Source organism: Nematolebias whitei, chromosome 15, assembly GCF_014905685.2.
Source record: "Nematolebias whitei isolate Nwh7 chromosome 15, NemWhi1, whole genome shotgun sequence".
Taxonomy (NCBI): Eukaryota; Metazoa; Chordata; class Actinopteri; order Cyprinodontiformes; family Rivulidae; genus Nematolebias; species Nematolebias whitei.
Genome location: NC_056512.1, coordinates 11624871 through 11640822, shown reverse-complemented (window position 1 = coordinate 11640822; position 15952 = coordinate 11624871). Strand labels below are relative to the sequence as shown.

General features: G+C 44.1%; 1 protein-coding gene across 1 annotated transcript in view; it reads left to right on the top strand.

The window, feature by feature from the left end:
* The window catches only part of trpm4a (transient receptor potential cation channel, subfamily M, member 4a), a 116904-nt gene that overhangs the window by 4398 nt on the left and 96554 nt on the right, over positions 1-15952 (top strand). The window contains exon 2 of the mRNA XM_037689315.1: positions 15362-15420. Within this exon, the coding sequence (XP_037545243.1) occupies positions 15362-15420 (59 nt within the window). The remainder of the gene's footprint in view (positions 1-15361; positions 15421-15952) is intronic.

Sequence of the window (15952 nt, the reverse complement as noted above, 5' to 3'; positions counted from 1 at the left end):
TAAGTATCTAAATATGCTAGTATAAGTATCTAAATATGCTAGTATAAGCATCTAAATCTGTTTCAATCAGTTTCAATGTTGATGTGTTCATGCGTGCACATCTGCTCACAGACTCATGTTCATGTTTGTGCTGATGTTCAATGTTTTATGTTATGAGTGCTTAGTGTATATTTAGTTGATGTTTTTCTTAGTTCATATCTTAGATGTTATTACTGTTTTTCTTATACATTTTATTGTTGGATGTAACTGGGACCCTGTGTACATAATTTCGCTCCACCACATGTACCACATGAGGTGCGAATGACAATAAAGAAACTCTGACTCTGACTCTGACTCTGTCACACATTTCATACATCTTTACTTTAATACAAGCAGATTTATTATAGAGAAAATATTGATGATGATGCACAACAACTTTGTATTTGGTTTATAAAAGTACTTAACCACAAAGAGGATTGTTAATTCATTATAGTAAATAACATGAGGGAGACGTCCAACACACATTGAATGCATCACTCAATGCATTAGTACAGCAGAGTTCTGCTCCGCCTCTTTGGTTTTTGATGGGCGGGATTAATTTCTGAAAGCTCACCTCTAATGGGACATGGACAATTTACTTGTGAATCACAAGTAAATCGGTTCATAAATCACAGGTTGGACACTCTGTTGCCTTGTGATATGTTTTGTGCCTTTGTCCCACAACCCATCTACAGTGTTCTGAGTGAGGAAAAATGTCTTTGTCCAAAATTTTACAGTTCATGACCTCCTTCATTTTCCTCTGAATGTGGTGAAATTGTTCTGTGCTCATAACAGAAAAATACCTTCAAATCATGAATGCTTCCACTGCCAGGACTAGTGGTGTAACGGTACACTTGGGTGTATTGAACCGTTTCGGTACATGTTCAGTTCGGTCCATGTGCGTACCGTTTCGGTTATTTTTTCACGCATTAAATTTTATTAACAAGAGATTATGCGCCACAAAACTAAAGTTCCTAAGCGTGTTTCTGGTTGGCGCTATAATCTTGCAGCACGCGTAGCATTAGCAGTCTAGCAGGAGACCCTTTCTTCTAGTTGCGGTCTCCTGTTTGGGAACATTATGGCTTTCTTGTTAAAACTCATGATAGGGAAAGACAAGTGCAAATCCAAAGCTGCGTCGACGTTGTTTCATTGAGATTGGATCTGCCAGAGGCAACACATCTAACTTGTTAACGCTCTTGAAACCACATAATCCGAATGTGAACGTAGTTTGGTGCAAAGACTGATAACAGCAGCATTTAAACAACCTTTATCAGGTAATTTAGGTCGGTCCAAAGCAAGAACACAAGCTGTAGGAGTTTTTAAAGCTATGGATCTACGTCCGTATTCTGTTGTTTTTGCGCCAGCTTTAAAGTTCTTGAGCCCCGCTGCCTACGACATCCCTTAACGTCAACACTTCAGCCAAAATTTGTAGCAGCACTTTATGAAAAAGTTAAAACTGATATTGTCAACAAGCCCGAACCCAGATTTAAAGCCCTGCTCTGATGATGACGAGCGAGAGATTCAACCACCTCATATGATGACCGTGCAAGGAGAGGTAATGTTATTGTATTATTATTGTAATATTGTGATCTAATTAACGTTTTTAGTTTAAAATTATAATCTTATTAACTCTTTTTTTTTTTTTTTTACCTCTGTGTTGTTCAGTCTGAGGATGTCACCGAGAGCTGAGCAGCTGAGTTGTCTTTCTCTTCAGGGAATTTATTTATTTATTTTTATACAAACTTATTTTTTACTTGGCGTATTTTCAAAATAAACATTTTGTAAGCCTTTATTTTGGCCTTTTTGTACTGAAAATTAACCGAACCAAGCCCTCCTTGAAACTGAACCGAACCGAAATGTGATTTTAGCATACCGTTACACCCCTAACCAGGACTGACTGTGGGGGTTATGTTCTTCAGGCAGAGGTGAAAAGAGTACTGAAATAATCAGAATCAGAATCAGAATGCTTTTATTATCCTTGCACAGTGAAGTACAACAAAATTACTTTTCGTACAGCCATCTTAAAGATGAGCAGAAGTGTACAGGGGGCTGCAGCTTCAACGATGCACTGCCCCTGTTGCTTAGATAATAAAATAATGTTCTTAAATGAAAGAACAGTTACTCTGTTGAAATTTTACTCAAGTACAAGTTACAAGGTAGTTGTGTAAAAAATCTACTCAAAAGTAGAAGGTACAGTAGACCCTTGCTACTTCGCAGTTTGTTCATTTATCGTGGACTCGCTCTATCATGGTTTTTCAAAATAAGATTGGTCATGACACACAATTGGCTTATTGATCGATGAGCCGCACGATCGGCATGCAATTTTTATTTTAAATAAATTATTTTAAAATTATTTAGCACTTGATGCACCATTGTACAGCTCATACTGCAGGATAAACTTCCTGCTGCAGCTGATCAGCTGTTTTCCGTGCAGAGCGGAGAAGTGGGCGTGGCCAAGAGCACTTGCAGGTGGCAAAGAGCAGAGGAGGCAAGGAGCTGAAATCATGATATTCTGTGCTCTTTTAGAGTGTTTGGAGTTTAGAAACATTGTTTAGAATATTGCAAGAGTGTGAGAAGGGTTTAAAACACCTATATAAAAATATATATATACTGTTATATATATATTTATATATATATATATATAAATATATACATACACATAAACACACATACTGTATATATATATATATATATATCCATCCATCCATCAACTTTTACTTGCTTCTTCCATTTTGGGTCACAGGGGTCGCCGGTGCCCATGTCCAGCAATCACTCTGCAAGAGATGGGGTACACCCTGGACAGGTTGCAAGTCCATCACAGGGCCACATAGAGACAAACGAGACAAACAACCATTCACTCTCTCATTCACACCTTTAGACAATTTAGAGTTACCAATCAGCCTAACATGCATGTTTTTTGGTCTGTGGGAGGAAACCGGAGTACCTGGAGAAAACCCACAGATGCACGGAGAGAACATGCAAACTCCACCCAGATAGGCCCCCGGACCGGGTTGTGAACCGGCAACCTTCTCACTGAGAGGCAGCAGCTCTACCAGTTGCGCCTCACCATGCTGCCCATAGTGCCAAAAGTATTTGCTCGCCTGCCTTGACTCACATATGAGCTTAAGTGACATCCCATTCCTAATCCATAGTGTTCAATATGACGTTGGTCCACCCTTTGCAGCTAGAACAGCTTCAACTCTTCTTGAAGGCTGTCCACAAGGTTTAGGAGTGTGTTTATGGGGATTTTTGACCATTCATGCAGAAGCACATTTGTAAGATCACATACTGATGTTGCACGAGAAGGCCTGGCTCTTAGTCTCTGCCCTAATTCCTGGCCCTAATTCCTGGCCCTAATAAATGGCCTCTTTTAGGTCTCGTTCCATGTTCAGTTTTGGGGTGGCTGTGGCTGAGTGGTTAGTCTCACGGGCTCATTGAGAACTATAGTTGACACTGAGCGTTCTCTCGTGTTGCAAACAGGTCCACGACTGCTTTGCTAAATTTCTGCCACATCTAAGCCATCAGCTCTGGATGGAGGGTCCAGTCCCCGTGACAAGGACCGCCCCTGGACATCACATCCGCCCCCTTGTTCAGAACACTGGGGATGTACACTGCTCTGATGGAGAGCAGATTTTGGTGTGCCTAACACAGCAGCTGTCTCACAATGTGTAACATTTGGGCTGAGCGTGCAACCCCCTGCCGGTTTATGTATGCAGCAGTCATTTGTTGTCTGTGTGAATCAACACATGTTGATTCCGTAGCACAGAGGCAAAGTGTTTAATCACATTCAAAACCATGCGACACTCCAAAAACATTTATATGAGCTGCTATGTGGGGTGGCCACAGCGCCCCCACAGCTCGAGACATGCATGTGCCTTCCCAACCTGACAGGGACGCGTCTGTGAAAACTGAGACGTGTAACTTAGGTCTGCTGATGGGAACTCCCTCCGACAGAACAAGAGGGTTTCCCAGTGTCTCAGGTCGATTCTCACGGAGGGGGGCACAGCGATCAACCGTCTCTTCTGCCTCACCGGGTCCACACGCAAACGAGCGGACCACCTCTGGATGTGCCGCACCGTGTGAGCAGGCGACATGTCCTTAATAACTTCATGACGGAAACAGCTGTTATCACTCTGCCGGTTTCACGTGAGTTGCACTGCTGCCACCTCTCTGGAAAAACGGGTCAGCAGCAACAGCTCGTCCAGATAAAACAGAATTCTCCTCCCTGCTCTGTGTAGCGGCTACAGAGTCGACTCGACGCATTTTGAATGGAAATGTTGTCTCACAGTTGCAAATTGACAAATCTAAGATGAGTCTCGTCCCTCTGGTCCATTTTGGGACCAGGAAGTGATGAGAGTAGAACCCTGTGTTTTCCTCTCCTTCTGGAACCCTGGAAATTACATTTTTAATTTCCTGAACTTCTGCGTGGGGGAACAAGATCTGTTCTGGAGATGACAGAAACATCTCTACTAAAGTTCCTCCAAACGGGGGGTTTGAGCTGTAACTGTAGCGTGAATCCCCTGCTAATAAAACGGTTCATCCATCTGTCTAGAGCGCACGCTTGCTGCCACTCCGCGTAACGTTCGGGAAGCGGGCACGCATTTATGCTGCGTCACGTTATTTATAGACGCCAATCACCGCCGCCATGTGTGCTGCACTCAGGTTACGGGCTTACATCCGTGCTGATGTGAGCTGGCGTGCACTCAGGGAAGGTGAGTTCGCCCCCGAGCATGCGGAACCGTGTAGGTGAGGGCTGCCGTGGGGGCGCGGTGCTTGTATGCCGTGCTCAGGCTGCGGGCTCACATCTGTGCTGATGTGAGCTGCCGTGCGCTGAGGGAAGGTGTGCGCGCCCCTGAGCATGCGGAGCCGTGAGTGAGGGCTGCTGCTAACATGGGAATGCGGTGCTACTGTGCCGCGCTCAGGCTGCGGGCTCACATCCGTGCTGATGTGGGCTGGCGTATGCCGAGGGAAGGTGCGCGCGCCCTGGGCATGTGGAACCATGTAGGTGAGGGCTGCTGATGCCGCGGAGGCGCAACGCTTCTGTGCCGCGCTCAGGCTGCGGGCTCACATCCGTGCTGATGTGAGCTGGCGTGCGCTGAGGAGGCAGCACACACCTTGGGCTGAGAGCGAGGTTTCCCACTGGATTTGGTCTACTGAAAACATTCACTTTGGCTGCTGTGTCACTCACGCGCGCATTTTGTGTGTTTTCTCGGGCTGCGGTGATTTAAACCCTGTTTGGAGTACACCGGCTCGCTTGTGTGGAGGATGTGTGAGAAAAAGCCGCTGTGAGATCATACGAACTGACAGTCAGGCTGAAATCAGACACTTTAATTCCTGAATGATGTTTACGTTTTATTCCAAAAACTCAAACCATCATTATGCACACACACATCCTCCGCAATGAATCATTTTTAAATCTTCTCCCCCGTGAGCCCTGCGGCTTGTCGGGATGAGGAGGGCTGTACTCTGATGGGAGGGGCTGGCGGCGGAGCGGAGTGAGAAGACGCTGTTGCAGCTGTGGCGCTGCTGGAGCTGTGACGCGTCTCTGCTGTCTCAGCCATGGCACTCTCTCCAGCGGGCGGGGGGGGCGAGAGGAGGGGTGCGGCTTGATCAAATGGCACACAATCTCCGACACCTCCTCCAGCTTTTTCGATTTCTCGAGCATGTCCTTGAAAATTGGCTCAGAACAGTGCGTCCGTTGTGATGGGGCCTTCCAACGAGTCCATCTGCAGTTTCGCCAACAGGGAGGGGGAGTGACAATCCAGGTGGACCTCTGAACCATTGTCATTCAGGCTGCGATGCGAGACAAGCAGACGAGGCACACAGGTTGAGGGTGACGTCAGATGCTTTCAGAATCAGAATCAGAAGAATCAGAATGCCTTTATTGTCATTATACGCAGTACAATGAAATTAAAAGCCACTCCTTTTTCCAGTGCAAAAACACACCTTAAGAAAACACACATTAAACACACACTAAAAATATAAAAAATGTAAAGCAATATAGATATAATAATGAAAGTAAAAAATACAAGTATTACACAATTGTATTGCACATTATGGATATTAGTGAGGTAGTTAAGGTGACTGAGAGTATGAAATGTCTGTAGTATTGCACAGTAGAAGTCCAGGTGTTTGGGAGGTTAGATTATTAAATTAGTGCATGTGTGAGTTCAGTGTGGTGATGGCTTTCGGGAAAAAACTGTTCTTGAATCTGTTTGTTCTTGTTCTGATGCACCTGTAGCGTTTCCCTGAAGGTAACAAGTCAAACAGTTCAAAACCCGGGTGTGAACAGTCCATGATTATGTTTTCTGCTCTGTTGAGGCAGCGTGATGTGTAAATGTCCATCAGGGAGGGGAGAGGGCAGCCAATTATCTTCTGTGCTGTCTTGACTACTCTCTGAAGCCTCTCCCTGTCAGCCAGGGTGCAGCTGCCGTACCATACTGAGATACAGTATGTCAGCAGGCTTTCGATGGACGGGCGGTAGAAGGTCAGCAGCAGTTTTGTGTTCAGGTTGTGCTTCTTAAGGACTCTTAAGAAGTGTAGTCTCTGCTGAGCCTTCTTGATGACCGCTGTGGTGTTCTCTTTCCAGTTTAGGTCAGCAGAGATATGGACACCAAGAAATCTGAAAGTGTGAACCCTCTCCACACACTCGCCGTTGATGTAAAGGGGGCCTAGGTTGGTGCCGTGCTTCCTGAAATCAATAACCACCTCCTTGGTTTTTTTTATATTCAGAGCCAGATTTTTCTCTGAGCACCAGGTTGCTAGCTCCAGGACCTCCTGTCTGTAAAATGTCTCATCTCCCTTAGAGATTAGTCCGACCACTGTGGTGTCATCAGCGAACTTGATGATGAGGTTGTTGTTGTGGGCCGGGCTGCAGTCATGGGTGTAGAGACAGTACAGCAGGGGGCTCAGCACACAGCCCTGTGGGGAGCCAGTGCTCAGCGTACGAGTGGAGGAGAGGTGGGGACCAAGTCTTACAGATTGGGGCCGATTCGTTAGGAAGTATTTTATCCAGGCACATGTGAGTGGGGGGAGGCCGAGATTGTCCAATGTATTTATAAGAATGTCCGGAATGATTGTGTTAAAGGCCGAGCTGTAATCCGCAAAGAGCATTCGAACATAGCTGTGCTGTTGTTCCAGGTGGCTCAGCGCGGTGTGGAGAGCTACAGCAATAGCATCCTCTGTGGATCTGTTGGGTGCGATATGCAAACTGGTAGGGGTCAAAGTTCGGAGGGAGATAGTGCATGATGTGCTGGAGAACCAGTCTCTCGAAGCACTTCATGATTACCGGGGTGAGAGCCACCGGTCGGTAATCATTCAGGCTGGTGATGGTAGGCGTTTTCGGCACTGGGATGATGGTTGCAGATTTTAAGCAGGGAGGGATGACAGCCTGGGCCAGGGAGAGATTGAAAATTCTGGTGAAGGTGGGGGCGAGCTGGAGGGCACATGCTTTGAGCACCCTGCCAGGTACTCCATCTGGGCCAGTAGCTTTCCTGGGGTTCACTGATTGGAGGGAACGTCTAACATCATGCTCCCGTACAGTGAGTGGAGTGGTGCAGTAACCGGGTGGGTGTGGAGGCAGGGCAGGATCAGATGGGTGCTGCTGTGGTGCATCAAAGCGTGCAAAGAAGCAGTTTAGCTCCTCTGCTAGTGATGCACTCAGGTCTCCTGTTGTCATCTCACAGCCTCTATAGTTTGTGATGTTTTTTATGCCCTTCCAGACCTCCCGTGAGTTGTTACTGGACAGATGGGACTCTATATTCCTTTTATGGTCAGCCTTTGCGGTTTTTATTCCCTTATTCAGGTTGGCTCGAGCAGCTCGGTACAGAGCTCTGTCACCTGACCTGAAGGCAGTGTCGTGGGCTCTGAGGAGTGTGCGAACCTTGCAGAGGGAGCTCTTCGTCTCCTCAGGCAGGTCTGTCCCTCCGGCCTCTGAGATGCTGTACGTCAGCGGCGCAACGTATTGTTCGCTGCGGCCGCCTGGACCGCATACTGGTGAGCTCGGTTGGAGAGCGACGTCACCTTCTGGTCATGCCTCCCCGGAGGCGCAGGACGCTGGTCCAACCTGGACATCTTTGCTCTGAGATCCTCCACCAGGCTTGGCTCCAGGGGGGCACCGAGGGAATTTCCGCTAGGTAAAACACCTCCACTCTGGTGATGGGCGGAATGTGGAAACCGGCACTCTCAGTCTACCAGGTCCAGCTGCAGCCTCACTCCAGTAGGACGCCACTGCTGGGAAAACGAGGCTAGATGGGATCAGGACGGCGAGCCGGGGTGGAGCCAAAAAACCTTCCCGCTAGATCATCCAATCTGGGCGGGGGAAGGAGAGGGATGGAAAAAAGTCCCTTCATGTCAGACATCTCCTGGATTATGCCAGGCAGCTCCGAGAGGAGGGCACCGACAACTGGGAGCGGTGTGGTCGCCAATGCGAAAAGGCCCCGGGGGGGGGGGGGGGGGGGGGGTTGAGCATCCGCTCAGCCCCCCTCGTTCCGACACTACGCTCTCCAGGAGGGAGTGAGCAGTGGGGGCTGCTGCTGACATCGCCTGTCCTGGAGGAACCATCCAATTCGCTCCGAGAGTCGGCGTTAAAAGGAAAAAAGGGTCGATGGCGTCATCCAGCGTGTAGCGACCAGCCACTGAAAAATATTCCTCGGCACTTACCTTGAAATAAGGCTGCTCGTCTGCTTCTCCTCGGGGAGGAGAACTCACTGGGACGGCAGGAGGTTGGCGTGGCGGGACCCCAGGCAGCCTTAACAAAGGTTGTGCCGGTCAAGCTGGACAACTTCCCTTTTTCGTTCTTCTGACAGTGCTATCAGCTTGCTGAAGAAAAATGGGAGCCGATTACCCGTTCTTAACGTAATTTATACGGACCGGGTGGGGCCCACACAACAGGTGGGCATGGACTAATTTTTTCAGTGCGATGCATTGCATGACGGGATAAACCCACCAGTGACAGCCTTAAAGGGCGAAGCCTATACGAAATAGAACTCCATTATCACCATCATCATACAGACAATGAAGATAAATTGCAGATCAAATTTTGACTATTTGAAGTCCTCACAAACATGATTTCTTTTTTTCTTTTATTCAACTTAAAGATTTGCAAACCAGTTATGTTATTATAATCCATTTACCTGTTTTACATTTAAAGTCTACTTGATGGCACAGTAAAGCAAATGAAGCACCATGATGCATCGGATCATGAGTCAAACTATTTGAAGGAAAGCCTCAGTGCTTCATGAAGCTTCATCTCACCATCATAACTTGAATCCACTCACATACGTAAATTTTTGACTTTGCTCCAGAAGCTGAAGTTGGGCTAAAATAAAACCTGAACCATAATACAAATGATCATACAGCCTTCTAAAAAAACTGAAAACAATCACTTTAAAATGTATAAGGTTGCTAATTCGATGCGATTGTTAATAACTTTAATTTTACAGGGACATTATTTCCCAAAGTAACTTAAAAAAACATTCATCCACTCAATAATTCAACCACTGCTGGCATATGGAGGAGAAAAGACTGATTAAATTAGGCTGAGAGACACCTGAGCTGAATGCAGCTCGAGAACAGGTGAGAGTGGGTGGGGCCAACTGACTGTGTGCAGGAACTGAACTGAGGAGGATTAAACACTGACACACAGGGAAGCTGAAAGAATGAACACACGAGTGAGTAAACAAAACAAGAATCACAACACAGTCAATAATGAAACACAAAAGTCTATAATAACACTAACAAAACATGGATCCTGACATAATAACACAAGTCTATATAAAACCATATTCTGTGCACATTACAAAGGCATGTCTGAGGAAGAAAAAGGAACAGGAACTAAACTGACATACATCTAGACTCATTCCTGTCCCAGGAGAGATTGCCACTCACTCATTGACTTGACGCACTCTGTTCCATAGACATAAATACATAAACGACAGCGGTACGTCCGCCATAGTGGATTTGGCAAATTTGCAGGTCAACTAATACAAGGAAATGGACTGAAGTTCATAAAGTACTGTTCTAACAAAGTGTTTTAGGTTAATCCCTGTCATTCACACACAATAATATATTTAGAAAACAAACAGGCACCAAAGACAACATTTGTAACTTTATGGTTATTTAAAATATTTACTCCTTAAATGTTTAGATTATAGGTAAGCGGTAAACCATCCATCCATCATCTTATACCCGCTATTTTTTATGTATTCTTTTGAGTGTTTACAATTACTCAAATGTGTAACACTGTTACTGTGGTGATAAATACAGAAATATTCATATTTAACATTTAATCTGTGTCTATAATAACCAGATCCTGAAATGTGACGTGTGGAGTTTCTGAATAAAGAGCACTCACGCTCACATTTACCTGATTTTGATTAATCACATTGATGAGCATAGATACACAAACATAGCTTTACAGGAGGTGGGGATATTGAACGTATATATGAAATATATTTTATATATATATATATATATATATATATATATATAGGCAGCACGGTGGTGCAACTGGTAGAGCTGCTGCCTCTCAGTGAGCAGGTCCCTGGTTCAAACCCCGGTCCAGGGGCCTTTCTGGGTGGAGTTTGCATGTTCTCTCCGTGCATGCGTGGGTTTTCTCCGGGTGCTCCGGTTTCCTCCCACAGACCAAAAACATGCATGTTAGGCTAATTGGTAACTCTAAATTGTCCCTAGGTGTGAGTGGGAGAGTAAATGGTTGTTTGTCTCGTTTGTCTCTTTGTGTCCCTGTGATGGACTTGCGACCTGTCCAGGGTGTCCCCCGCCCCTCGCACAGTGATTGCTGGACATGGGCACCGGCGACCCCCATGACCCAAAATGGAATAAGCGGGTAAAGATAATGGATGGATGGATGGATATATATATATATAGATAGATAGATGGACGGACGGACGGACGGACAGATAGATAGATTTTTTTTACTTCGATTCGGAAGGCTTCATCAGTCAAAGAAACACACAACACAAAACTGATTCTTCCCCCAACAGCTTACTCCAAAGTTGTGTTTCCTTGACTGATGAAGCCTTCCAGATCCAAGGCGAAATGTTTCAGCACAAAAAAAAACTGTCCAGATGACCTGACTGAAAAATGTTGGATTGCATACCTGGATTATTGAGCATGGACTTTTGTTGTTTTCAACCAGTTTGACACGACTGTTAACAAGGAAGAGGGCCGGCAATGGAGGAGGGGGCGTGACAAGAGACCAATTTAGCACCAACTTAACTTGTTTGTTCTACTTTGGAGTAAGCTGTTGGCAGAAGAATCAGTTTTGTGTTGTGTGTTTCCTTGACTGATGAAGCCTTCCGGATCGAAGGTGAAACGTTTCAGCATAAAAAAAGAAACTGTCCAGATGACCTGACTGAAAAATGTTGGATTGCATACCTGGATCTCGGATACAAGCGGCCGAAATGAGTTTTAACCGCAGGGTGTCTGGGCTCTCCCTTAGAGATAAGGTGAGAAGCTCGAACATCCGGGAGGGACTCAGAGTAGAGCCGCGGCTTCTCCACGTCGAGAGGAGCCAGTTGAGGTGGCTTGGGCATCTGTTTAGGATGCCTCCTGGACGCCTCCCTGGTGAGGTGTTCTGGGCACGTCCCACCGGGAGGAGGCCTAGAGGAAGACCCAGGACATGCTGGAGGGACTATGTTTTTTGGCTGGCATGGGAACATCTCGGGATTCCCCCAGAGGAGCTGGACCAAGTGGCTGGGGATATGGAAGTCTGGGCCTCCCTACTTAGGCTGCTACCCCCCACGACCCGACCACGGATAAGCGGAAGAAAATGGATGGATGGATGCATACCTGGATTATTGAGCATGGACTTTTGTTGTTTTCAACCAGTTTGACACAACTGTCAACAAGGAAGAGGGCCAGCAATGGAGGAGGGGGCGTGACAAGAGACCAACTTAGCACCAACTTAACTGGTTTGTTCCACTTTGCAGTAAGCTGTTGGGGGAAGAATCAGTTTTGTGTTGTGTGTTTCCTTGACTGATGAAGCCTTCCGAATGGAAGGCGAAACGTTTCAGCACAAAAAAAGAAACTGTCCAGATGACCTCACTGAAAAACCTTGAATTGTATACCTGGATTATTGAACATGGACTTTGTTGTTTTCAACCAGTTTGACACGACTGTCAACAAGGAAGAGGGCGGGCAATGGAGGAGGGGGCGTGACAAGAGACCAACTTAGCACCAACATAACTGTTCCACTTTGGAGTAAGCTGTTGGGAGAAGAATCATTTTTGTGTTATGTGTTTCCTTGACTGATGAAGCCTTCCGGATCGAAGGCGAAACATTTCAGCACAAAAAAAGCAACTGTCCAGATGACCTGACTGAAAAATGTTGGGTTTTAACACTTATATTTTGTGATTATGACAATTTTACGATGTGACATACTTTGAATTTTAAGTTGGAAGACAAAAGTCGATCGGTGCATCTGGACAGCAATTAACCCTTCACAAATTTCCACACATTACACACATTTCTGCTTCTACTCTTATAAAAATCTCAGCCCCTAAACATTCAGTCATGGGCAATTTGATTAAAAACACAAAAATATAATTAAGCAGCACAACTAAATAGCAAATCAGTTTTACAATTTAAGTGGGTTATTAATAACATTTTTATTATTTATTAAAAATATGAGAGAAATGTTTGATGGTAATCACATGACATACGTAACGTATCAAAACAACATGCCAATTTATCAAAATAACAGCGATCAAGCATCGAAAAGACAGTCCAATTTACTTTCATTTAAAATAAAATTCTTCTCATTGTACAACTAAACAATCGAGAATTGAAGCACATGAAGGCAGTGGCAATGAAAATAATACTCATCATGGGGTGGGGGTAGGTAAACCCCCACTCCCCGCTATTTGCGTTCTGGCATAGTTTGGTTTACAAATTAAGCACAGAGTTAGGTAATAAATAAATACATCCATCCATTATCTTCACCCACTTCTTCCTTTTTGGGTAGTGGGGGTCACTGGTGCCCATATTCAGCAGTACAGCCTATATTCAGACGAAGTTCTTTTGTGAACAGGTCCAGGAGGGAAACCTTCACAATCTCTACCCAGCTTCTTAGGCCATAGAAGGTTTATAATCCCTTCAGAGAGTTCTGGGTCTGCCCTGGAGTCTATTCATGCACCCAGAACACATCTTATTTAGATGACACTTACAGTGTACTGTAGCATCCAGTCATTATCAAGAAGGCCAGAACTGATGGTTAAATAATGATTTATTAAAGCCATCCATGCCATCAACCAACATAAAAGCTAGACAAAAGTACATAACATTAATTACAATTATTTTACCATCCATTGTATTGCATTAGTATATTTTTTCCATTAACACAACAATCACAACTTTTCACATAAACATTTCAAGTTACTCAAAATACTTTAATCACAGTTACAAACCTTGTTCCCCTATCGACTGAAGCTAATCTTGAGTTGCTTTTGAACTTTTTCCGTGATCTTTTCTCTGTGTTGCCGTTAGCTCTGTTCAGTTTCACCTTACGTCGTCTTCCTTTTCTTGTCGATCTGAGTTCTGTTAGCATACTTCTGCTCACAAGGAAGTTACCAAAATAAAAGCATATAACTTTAACCTGTGATGGACTTGCAACCTATCCAGGGTGTACCCTGCCCCTCACACAGTGATTGCTGGACATGGGCACTGGCGACCCCCGTTACCTAAAACGAAAGAAGCGGGTAAAGATAATGGATGGATGAATAACTTTAAACTGTAGTTAATATAAACAGAGGTAACTTTGCTGACTTGTACATGCAGTACTACCCCAAGTGACTCCTGTTTTTTATGCCTGTCACAGTCAGAACATATTATGGTAGTCTCTGTATATACATATATACGCTTTCTCTTGTAAATGGTAAATGGACTGTACTTATATAGCGCCTTTTTATCGTATTTCAATATACTCAAAGCACTTTACTCTACAATCTGTGTCCTCATTTACCCATTCATACAACACTACTACTTTGTAGATCTCTACAAAGCTAATTGAACAAATCATTCTAAAGAGACTAATCAGTGCTTTAGATCACATTCATACACCGATGGGACACACATCAGAGGCTATGAGGGGTTCAGTGTCTTACCCAGGGACACTTCAGCATGTGACTGCTGGTGGATTCGAACCCCCAACTCTCGCATTGGAGGATGACTGCCCTAACCACTCAGCCCTTGTCCTGCCCATAACTTCTGATCTGCTTAAGATAATTTAACAAACTTCATATACATATGCATAATTTAAAAACAAACAAACAAACAAAAAAACACATATGCATCATTACTAGAAGGTGTTACATGCACTTTTCATCAGCTCCAAGATAGATAGGTCACAAATCAGCATCAAACAAGGTCTTTCCTTGTCCCGGCCAGTGCAATACTGTTGATTTCTGTATAATAGTTTGTTGGTGGGCGTAAAATGAGGTTTCCTTGTTGTGTTGAGGAGCTTTTGTGTGTGTGTGTGTGGGGGGGGGGGGGGGGGGGACCTGGAAATTGAGAGCTTTGCCTTTCACTACAGCTCCTCCTTCAGCACAACAAACCCCAGAGCAACACCATCATTACTGCAGACTGTCAGTCCATTTCTTGCTTAATCCTACCATCATGACTACAGGACTCCCAGATACATTCACTCTTTTGTTGGAGGCAAAGACTCTTCCTAACCCAGAGCAACAATCCAGCTTTATTAGATTAATGATGTCACATAGAAACAGTTTATTTTTGGTTCTTGGTACAGATAGTTTTTCTGCATATTTGTTTGTAAGGTATATTATAACTTTCATCATCAGCCATCAAAGGCCAACAAGGGATGACATTTTTACCTATGTCTGTATGTTTATGTTTCTTGGTTTACCTGTTAGCAAAATATTTTCCTATTTTAGTCAAACAGAATGTAAACCATGGATGTAATCTACAATTGAATAATTCAACTCTATTCAGAACAACTGCCACAGCTAAGCAACCATAGCAAACATAAAGAAATAGCCTTGAATTTAGTTTTACAGATGTAGAGCTAAATTTAAGTGTGGTAGTATCTGAGTCATCCTCAGCACGTACTCTAAATGCTAACACATCTCACAAAATCTGACATGATCATGTACCATTTAAAGGTTTGACCAAAATGACCTTAACTCTGTTCCTCACATCATAAAATAACCTTAGTGATGAAATGAATGAATGAACGAACGAATGAATGAACAAATGAATGAAAGGTAGACAGAAATATGCATTTAGTCAAGGAGTGCTTAACTTTGATTTGTTCCTGGCCCAGTATTTTTCTGAATATTTTTTCTACATGATTTTATGTTCACAGAGCTGGATTCCAAAGATCATCAAGAAACGAGTGTGCTCAGCTTTTGTTGAAAGCTCCAGGTAATATTTTCTAAGTTTGACTAACTGTAGTGTTTAATTATAATCCTGTTTTAAAGCAGTCAACTTTTAGTTAAACTTTATCTGTACATATATGTAGATGAAATTCAACTCAAAACAAAAGTCATGTGAGTAAAAAAAAAAAACTGGTTAAATTCAAAACGAATACAGTAGTCCCTCGCTACTTCGCGCTTTCGCTCTATCGCAGTTTTTCAAAATAAGATTGGACATGACACAATTGACTGATTGATGGATGAGTCACACAAGCGGCATGGAATTTTTATTTTAAATAAATTAATTTAAATTTTTTAGCACCTGCTGCACCTTTGTGCAGCCCTTACTTCAGGAGAAACGTCCTCTTGCAGCTCCTCCTTCCTCCTTTGTCTTTCTTCATTCTGCAGCGAAGTAGACGTGGTCAAGAGTGCAGAGAACTGAGTTCATGACATTCTGTGCCCTTTTAGAGTGTTTATAGTTTAGAAACATTGTTTAGAATATTGCAAGAGTGTGGGAAGGATTTTAAAAGGCTTTATATATA